This window comes from Cnephaeus nilssonii (assembly GCF_951640355.1).
Source record: "Cnephaeus nilssonii genome assembly, chromosome: 18".
NCBI classification, from domain to species: Eukaryota; Metazoa; Chordata; class Mammalia; order Chiroptera; family Vespertilionidae; genus Cnephaeus; species Cnephaeus nilssonii.
This window is the reverse complement of record NC_137089.1, coordinates 39,187,475-39,197,441: the sequence shown is the minus strand read 5'-3', so window position 1 is coordinate 39,197,441 and position 9,967 is coordinate 39,187,475. Positions and strand designations below refer to the sequence as shown.

The following is a 9,967-nucleotide window of genomic DNA, read 5'->3' as shown; positions in this document are numbered from 1 at the left end:
GAGAGAGAGAGAGAGAGAGACTTCTTGCAATTGTCCACACTCGATGAAACCGATCATAGGAACTGTGCTTTTTCTTTTCAGTAAACGGTGACTCAATTCTTTTACAAAGGGAGCGGCAGTGACCATCGGGGCGGCTAATCTGCCAAACCCAGTGCTCCGGTCAAGGCCCACCTGGCGCTCTGGGCACAGGGCGGGACGATGCTGCGAGGGTTACATGAGATCACGTTTATGAAGAGCGCTTGGCAGATGGAAAGCGCTTGGTACACGTTACTTACAACTGTTTATTATGAAAGGTAAACAGGTTACTCCACACACACACACACACACACACACACACACACTCCAGTGCCCACAAGCCTGCTCCCGGATTTTGAACACAGTCCCTACCCCTAACCTGCCTGCTCCAGCCCAAGATCTCCCAGGTTAAAACGTCTCTTGTCCACTGGGATGAACTCGCCCACCAGAACATGAACTCCGAGGAAGGCGCCTGGTTCGGTGACAAGAAGCAGCTCTCAACACCAGCTTCGCCTCGGGCGCCTCACGCCTCCCTCGCGCCGCCATCCTCGAGGCCCAGGCTGCGTCACGTGGCCCCTGGCCCCGCCCCCAGCCCGGCGGCTGATCCCTCCCCGCTGGGCTCGCGCTCCGGACACGTGGCCTCTGGCCCCGCCCCCAGCCCGGCGGCTGATCCCTCCCCGCTGGGCTCGCGCTCCGGACACGTGGCCTCTGGCCCCGCCCCCAGCCCGGCGGCTGATCCCTCCCCGCTCGGCTCGCGCTCCGGACACGTGGCCTCTGGCCCCGCCCCCAGCTCCTAGGCGGATCCCTCCCCTCTCGGCTCGCGCGGCAACACGTGACCTCTGGCCCCGCCCCCAGCTCCGAGGCGGATCCCTCTCCGCCCCGGTCAGGTGACAGCTGGCTCCGGCCTATTTTACGGTTCCGTGCTCCGGTCGCACCGTAAGCTGCGTGCCCCACGGGTGGCTTCCGCGGAGATGGCAGCCACTCTGCAGCGCATCGAGCGGCTGTCCAGTCGGGTGGTGCGCGTCCTGGGCTGTAACCCGGGCCCCATGACCCTGCAGGGCACCAACACCTACCTGGTAGGGACCGGCCCCAGGTAAACGCCCCTCGCCTCCCTCCGGCCCCCCCTCACGCCCGCCACCTAAACACTGGCCTGCGGCACTTGTGGGCAGGATTGCGACGTCCTACCCCGGCCAGGCGGGCCCACCAGAACCGTCCTCAGTTGCCCTGATCCCGGACCTCCCCTAAATCACGACCAACCGGGGTGGTAACCTCTCTAAAAGTGGCTGGGAGAGAAATAATTTCTTTTAACTTCCTGTTTTTGAAACCCAGTTTACTTTGCTCGATGTTGAATGCCAGAGTGAGTGTGTTTAAGTGGTTGAGAAATGGCTATCGCCGGAGTTTTTAAGAATCCAGGAAAATGCTGACTTGGTTCACCTTCTGACTTTCACTCAAAATGTTTTGCCCCGAGTGTAACTTCCCCTTCACCAAAGCGGTTAATGGTGCAGAGACCTTTCTCTTAACTCAGCAGCAGGGGGCAGGGTTGTCTTGCTTCCAAATTGCTGGAGTCTGAAATCCAAAAAACGCGCCCCCTCCCCCCTCCAGCCCTCGGGAAGGAAGAGCCTACTACTTTTGCTTTTGTTTGCTATTATTGTGTGAGTTTATTTAGGTTAATTTGTGGATGGAATAACCTGTCTATTTCTAAAAAAAAAATTTTCTCTTCCACTCCATTCTGTTTTATGCAGAAATGAAGAGATGTAGTTTATTGCACCATACCTACATCGGACAACTTTTGTGTACTTAGTATAACCTAGATAATTCAAAATAGAAATAAGATAAGATATACTTCTCCTTGAGCCTGGAATTTAATTGTATAGCAACACGTGTTACAATTAATACAATACACTTGAATACTAAATACAGTTTAATAAGTATAGTTTATTGAAGTATTTGCCTTTTTCCAGCAAATCAATTTCGGAAGCAGCAGGATGGAGGAACTGAAGTATTGCAAGTGAAGCAGGCAAAAGGTGAAGTCCAGAGCAAACAAGGCAGGGTCGGTTAGGTACAAAGGCTTTAGGCTGCCTCCCAAATCTAGGAGGATAGAGAATTAGGCAGGAAAAAATACCTGATATCTAGGGTAGAGTCTCTCTTGGCTGGTACTCACTCACCCCAGGAAGCCCATAGGCATTTTCATCTCTTGTCGGTATATCATTTTAAACTAGTTCTAAAATCAGTTCCTAACATGAAAATTGCAAATAGTCCAAATTACCCTAGAAAGTCTCTATGTCGGAGATCAATATACTGTTTCTCAAGTTCATTGTGCCCTACTTTTCTCTCAACAATGAAACAGATGGCTGGTTCCATTTGAAAATCAGATAAAGAAGTTGGCTTAAATGTTTAGGGGCCATGTTGTATGAAAAATACATACTGTATCTTTTTTATTTATTTCAGAGAGGAAGGGAGAGGGAGGGAGAGAGAGATAGAAACATCAATGATGAGAGAGGATCATTGATTGGCTGTCTCCTGCACGCCCCCTACTGGGGATCAAGCTCAAGCCCACAACCCAGGCATGTGCCCTTGACCAGAATCAAACCCGGATCCCAATGCTCTGTCCACTATGCCAAACCGGCTAGGGCTACATACTGCATCTTTTAAAACAACAGAATCACACTCAATGTAGCAAAGGGCGTGTGCTAAAAGAGACATAAAGAACCTGAAACTGAATGAGGAAAGACCAGATTCATAGTCTCCCTTCTTAACTGTTTACACTATTACTCAGGTAAACTCATGGAGTGGAGTGGCCAGAGGAGTCACTCATATATGAGAGAGATGATGATGAATCCATATATTGAGCTAGGATAAGTCAATGTACGGCTGATGCTACTCTGTAAAGTAGAAGTCAGGTGGCTCGACATGATTATTAATTGCGTCCAAATAAGAGGTTCTGATATTGTAGCCACCTGTTCAACTGCACAAAACAGTTCTAAGGTCACAGATGGCTTCTATATCACTAAACCCAAAGGATTTTTCCATTCCCATCGTATTTGAATTTCAGTATCTTTTGATACTGTTGACCACTCCTTCTTGATCTACCAACACCAATTTCTCCTGGCTTCCTCTTACCTTTCTAGCTGCTCTTTCACAGTCTCCTTTATAGAGTCATCCTCTTTACCAGATCTTTTAAGGGTTTGAGTCTCTCAAGGTGCAATCCTCATCTTATGTTCTCGTGCTATATTCTCTACCTAAGTGATCTTGTCTACTTCCTTGGTTTGAACTGTTACCTGTTCATTAATAACTCCCAAATGTATTAGCACTCCAATTCACACAATATCCAAACTTGATCTTCAGACCAAGGTAGCCAACTGCTTTCTTAAATCTACTTGGATGACTCACAGCCACTTGAAACTCATTGTTTCCCAAACTGAACTTATGGGCTTTCCCACTAAACTTGATCTTCTTCCAGACACTCGTCCATATCTTGATAAACAGAATCATCCTCACATTTGATCAAGGTCATATACTTAAGTACACTCCTCGACATTTTTTCTTTGCTTCTTGCACACACATCCAAGCCATTAGAAAGATCTCCCCGATTTCCACTGCTATCACCCTGTCCAAGCCAATGCAACTCTTCCTTAGGCTTCTAAAATCGCCTCTAACCGACTCCTCTCCATCTACTTTTGTTCTGCTTCAATCCATCCTTCATCCTCCTTCATGTAGCCAGAATATAATTTTTTTAATGAAAATTAGAAAGCCAAGCATAGTCCAGCCCCACACATCTCATCAACCTAATCTTAAACCTTTCCCATCATAGCCAGGTGAGTTATATCCATTCTGGCTCAGGACATTCATGCATGCTTTCCTCTCTGTCTCCCATGTATACACCTAGCCTCTTTACCCAGCTAACCTCACTCATCCTTTAGAATTCAGTTAAAATGTCATTTTTCTCAAGAAAGCCTCCCTTCACCCCTTAGACTGTGTTAGTTTAATGTAATACACTACCTTAGTACTCCATACTTTTCATGCCCTTGATAATAAAATGATTTTTGTATGTGTGTAAAACGAAGCTTGGCACACTTCTACTCCCCACTACAATGTAAGTTCAATGAAGGCTTATTCATTACTATATCCCCACCACTAGCACAGAGCCTTGTATACAGTACAAGTATTATAGGAAATATTTGCTGAATGAGTGAGTGTTCTCTACATTTTTTCTCCATTTTCTCTGTTATGATTTCAGGACTGCTGGATAACTGCAATTTTAGCTAGTCTTCCACCCTCATTCTGATCAGCCCGTGGATGCCAAATGAATTTCCCTAAAGCACTCACTACTAGACCTACTGTGATGCCTAATACATAGGTCTCAATAAACACTTGAATGGACAAATAATAACCACACTTTCCAAAGAGTATGTCCAGGTTCCTTCTCTGCCTAAGAACCTCTTGAAAACTGCAGTTTTAACCTTTACTATCAAAATTGTAAATACCTTGAGAGCAAATATACTATTTCCTATTAATAGGAAAAGGCAGTCTAATGAAGTAGAGTTAAGACTCTGGACTCTGATTACCTAGATCCCAGTCCTGGCTTAAGATTTTGGAGAAGGCAGTTGATTCTCTAAGCTTCAGACTCCTTATCTATACAATGAGGTTTGTATAGTATCTGTCTCATAGGATGTTATGAGGGTTCAATGAAATTTAAATGGAAAATCATATCAAAAGCACTTAACAAATTCTAGCATGTGGGAAGCATACAATGCTAGCTATTATTTTTATCACTTCTGCTTCCCTCATGGCATCCAGAGAATTCTAGGTTCATAGTAGCTGCTCAGAAAATTCCTAATGATTTTGTAAGAGTGACAGCAAATTGACAGAGAGACCATTTAATAGCTATCTTAAAATTAATATAAAATACCTGAGGAAGTTGATTTTACTAACTTTCATTAGTTGAATTTTTTCTGTATTCACATAGCAGATTGTTACTGTATGCCAAGCACTGTACTCTAGTGAATAAATGGTAACAGACCTGTATAGATTCTCCTGCACTCTTGTTCCCTTTATTAGTAAACTTGTATTTGTAAAATGACCTCCTACGATAGAGTATTTATTGCCTGTGGCCATGAAGAACAAAGTCAAACAGCCCTCATAGAGATAACTCTATCTAATCCTCTGCAATATTCACAGACATCATTGAAAGAATTGCTATTTGAGAACATTGTTTTTCTAATTTACAGCTGAAGTTTCATCTATGTTTTTCTAATTTACAGCTGAAGTTTCATTTATGTCACATGAAGAATGATTCTAGGTGCTTGCTAAGTAGTACCCTCCCACTGGAGAGGCAGTATGTCTTTTTTATTTTATTTGTTTGTTTATTTTTTAACACTAAATTAGAAGACATAACTGCTTTTAATAACTCAGATATACCCCAGTCTATAGTGTCCAGGAATTACTGCAGGGTTACTGGGATGTTTATTAAAAATACTAGGATATCTGATGCCTTCTGAGTAGACGAGATAGTATGTCTTGAATAGAGAAGTCATTGGACTTCGTATCTGAGTGTCTAGTGCTTCCCAGTACCACCTATTGCTGGGGCCTGGAGCAAATCACATAGCCTTTCTGAAGACTAGTTCCCTCTGCTGTAAATAAAATAATAATAAATAATAGTACCTTCCTAGAGTTGATCTGAGGGTCAAAGAGATAATATGTGAAAATGTCAAATGTTAGTTTAAATTGCTATGTTGGTCAATGTAAGATGTTACATTGTTCCCCCATTCAGTAGGTTCCCTTTTCATTTTGTTGATGGTTTCATTTTGTTGTTGGTTTCCTTTGTTGTGCAAAACTTTTTGGTTTTATGTAGTCCCGTTTCTTTATTTTCACTTTTGTTGGTATTGCCTGAGCAGATAGTTCCAAAAAATATTGCTAAGACTGGTGTCAAAAGGGTTTACTGCCTATGTTTTCTTCTATGAATTTTATGTTTTGGGGGGTCTTACATTTAAGTGTAATCCATTTTGAATTTATTTTAGTATATGGTATAAAAAAAAGTCCCATTTTCAGTCTTATACATATAGATGTTCAGTTTTCCCAATACTACTTATTGAAAAGACTGTCTTTTCCTATTGTATATTCTTGCCTCCTTTATTTGTACATTAATTGAATATATATATATATGAAATATATACACACACACACACACACACACACACACACACACACACATATCAAGGGTTTATTTCTGGGATCTCTATTCTGTTCCATTGACCTGTTTGTCAGTTATTGATGAATTAATAAATGAATGAATGATCAGTCTTTTCATAAAGACTAATCTTCTCTCCCGAAGCCTGAACTTGGGAGGTGCTACTATGAAACAACATGAATTACAAAGTTAATTAATTGGTTCTTGAGGAGGAAATGTCACCCTTATTTCTTTAGTTCAGGAAAACTTCTTAGAGAAGGACCATCATTCCATAAAATAGTGATGAAGGGCAAAGTATATGAAGGTTCAGAACCAAAAGCAGAAATATAATAATTAATAGGGTTGTCTAAATAAAGAAACAGAGCAACTCAGACATTTCTCCCACACTTTCTACTGATTTCATTTTCATGTGTAAGGGAGCCATGTAAAGCTTCAGGGATAAGTTTTGTATGTAGTGCAAAAGAGTAGGTTTCTTTAGGGGTGCCATTGAGTCAGATTCTTTCATGTCTCTGAGACATTTGAGGATATTGTAAAAGAACTCAAAGGCAGCCCAGCCAATGTGGCTCAGTGGTTAAACATCAACATATGAACCAGGAGGTCACGGTTCGATACCTGGTCAGGACACATGCTTAGGTTTCGGGCTTGGTTCCCAGTAGGGAACATGCAGGAGGCAGCCAATCAATGATTCCCTCTCATCATTGATGTTTCTATCTCTCTCTCCCTGTATCTTCCTCTCTGAAATCAATAAAACATATTTTTTTAAAAAAAGAGCTCAAAGGCAGAATAAATAAAAGCACATATTTTATGTCCCAGAATACCTGGGTTTGAATACCTGTTCTGCCACTTATTTGCAGAGTAACCTTGGGCGTGTTACTTAATTTCTGCATATAATAATGAAATACCTATCTTAAATAGTTATGAGGAATGCAATTGTTAAAGTAAGGTTTTTGGAACAGTGCCATATTTAAAGTGCTAGGTTAGGTTAGTGTTCAATATTATTGCTACTGGAGGCCTGGTGCACGCATTCGTGCACCGGTGGGGTCCCTCAGCCTGGCCTGCACCCTCTCGCAATCCAGGTCCCCTCAGGGGATGTCAGAGGCCTGGTGCACAGATTCGGCCTGATTCCTGCAGGCCAGACCAAGGAACCCCACTGATGCACGAATCCATGCACTGGGCATGCTTTAGTATGCATATAAGATCTTTGGTTAATCTTTTCCTGCCCTCCCCCCTCCACCCTTCCCTCTGAGATTCTTCAGTCCGTTCCATGTTTCCTTGCCTGTGCATTGAGCATCTGCCCCCTGGTGGTCAGTGCATGTCATAGCTACCAGTCAAATGGTTGCGTAGACTTTTATATATATTCTAGAGGCCCGGTGCATGAAATTCGTGCACGGGGGGGGGGTGTCCCTCAGCCCAGCCTGCACCCTCTCCAATCTGGGACCCCTCGAGGGATGTCCGACTGCCCATTTAGGCCCGATCCTACCACGGGCAGTCGGACATCCCTCTCACAATCCAGGACTGCTGGCTCCCAACTGCTCGCCTGCCTGCCTTCCTGATTGCCCCTAACCGCTTCTGCCTGCCAGCCTGATCACGCCCTAACCACTTCCCTGCCAGCCTGATTGATGCCTGACTGCTCCCCTGCCAGCCTGTTTGCCCCTAACTACCCTCTGCTGCAGGCCTGGTCACCCCTAACTGCCCTCCTCTGCAGGCCTGGTCACCCCCAGCTGCCCTCACTTGCAGGCCTGGTCCCTCCCAACTGCCCTCCCCTGCTGGCCATCTTGTGGCAGCCATCTTGTGTCCACATGGGGGCAGCCATCTTGTGTGTTGAAGTGATTGTCAATTTGCATATTATTCTTTTATTAGATAGGATTAGATAGGATAGAGGCCTGGTGCATGGGTGGGGGCCAGCTGGTTTGCCCTGAAGGGTGTCCCAGATCAGGGTGGGGGTTCCCTTGGGGCGTGGCGCAGCCTGGGTGAGGGGCCTGCGGTGGTTTGCAGGCTGGCCACGCCCCCCGGCAACCCAAGCGGAGGCCCTGGTACCTGGGATTTATTTATCTTTTATAATTGAAACTTTGTAGCCTTGAGCGGAGCCAAGCCTCCTGCTCGCTCCGTGGCCGCAGCCATTTTTGTTGGGATTTATTTATCTTCTATAATTGAAACTTTGTAGCCTTAAGTGGAGGCCAAGGCAGGCCAGGGCTGCGGAAACTTGGCTTCCTCCATCGCCGGGGGCAACTCAAGCCTCCTGCTCTCTCCAGCTCAGTGGCTGCTGCCATTTTTGTTGGGATTTATTTATCTTCTATAATTGAAACTTTGTACCCTTAAGCAGAGGCCAAGGCAGGCCAGGGCAGGTGGAAAGCTTGGCTTCCTCCATTGCCGGGGAAACCCAAGCCTCCTGCTCTCTCCATGGCCACAGCCATCTTGGTTGGGTTAATTTGCATACTCGCTCCTGATTGGCTGGTGGGCGTGGCTTGTGGGTATAGTGGAGGTATGGTCAATTTGCATATTACTCTTTTATTAGATAGGATATATAGATTTTTCCTTATTCAGACTTACATTTCGCCATAAGAACTTTCTTAAAGAGATTTCTCTAGTTAAGCTGAAGTAACATACAGCTGGTTTTTAAAGTAAAGCTATTTATGCAGTTTCTTAAATGTAAATTACCTGTGTGAGAAATACGCTAATATTAACTGTTCCAATGGTGTGATCATCTTCTATTTAACTTTCAGGCGAATCCTCATTGACACTGGAGAACCAGCAATTCCAGAATATATCATCTGTTTAAAGCAGGCTCTGAACGAATTTAACACAGCAATCCAGGAAATCATTGTGACTCACTGGCATCGTGATCATACTGGAGGCATAGGAGATATTTGTAAAAACATTGATAATGGTAAGCAGAATATACTCATTAAGCTCATGAGGAAACCTGTGTTTTCAGAATAATTTGTTTCCATTACAGAGCTAAGCTAATGAACAATTTACTGAATACCTTATATTTAAATGGTACTTTTATACTTTAATATAACTTGAATACTGTGACTATTTTTAATAAAGGAAAAAAGGTAGAAATCCTATTAATCTATTTCAAATCTCTTCTCCCCCTTATTTTTCCCCTTTGCCCAGTGATCATCAGTTTTAATTTAGTCTGTGTGACAGTTACCACTTCAGATTTCATAATAACTAACCATTGTTGAGTATTTACTGTGTACCAGGCACTATTGAAGTAGTTGCTGTTAATTGTCCACATTCTAAATATGATCTCAGGTCTTCCATAACTTTCAGACAGTTACTCTGTATACTGTATTGCCCACAACTGCCCTCCCTTTTTCCAGTACTAACACTTTGCCATCTCTCTCCGTATTCTTTCATCCCACCATCACAAACATAGATTCATTCATTCATGCATTCCTTTAACAAATATTCAAGTTGCTGCTATGTCCAAGCACTGTTCTTGGCACAAAGGATGTAGCAGTGATTAAAACAATAATTCCACTTTCATTCTAGTAGGGAAGGGTAAATAGTAAATAAGTAATAGATCAGATGGTGATAGGTGCTATGAAGAAAACTAAACTAAACTATGAAGAAAAGATGGAGAGAGAATAAAGTAGAAGAGAGCAGTGGCTGTTATATGTCGGGTGGACAGGGAGAGAGAGTAAGCTATATATGTGTCAGAGCAGGGCATACCAGGCAAAGGGCATTGCAGGAGCAGATACTAGAATGGGGGTGTGCTTGACATGTTCAAGGCAGATAAAGGACAAGGAGGTAATG

General features: G+C 43.7%; 1 protein-coding gene across 2 annotated transcripts in view; it reads left to right on the top strand.

The window, feature by feature from the left end:
* Positions 1 to 879: 879 nt before the first annotated feature.
* The window catches only part of LACTB2 (lactamase beta 2), a 33,682-nt gene continuing 24,594 nt past the window's right edge, over positions 880 to 9,967 (top strand). For both annotated transcript variants that reach the window (XM_079796360.1, XM_079796359.1), the window contains exons 1-2: positions 880 to 1,108; positions 8,926 to 9,089. In XM_079796360.1, the coding sequence (XP_079652486.1) occupies positions 987 to 1,108; positions 8,926 to 9,089 (286 nt within the window). In that variant the 5' untranslated portion in view covers positions 880 to 986. The remainder of the gene's footprint in view (positions 1,109 to 8,925; positions 9,090 to 9,967) is intronic.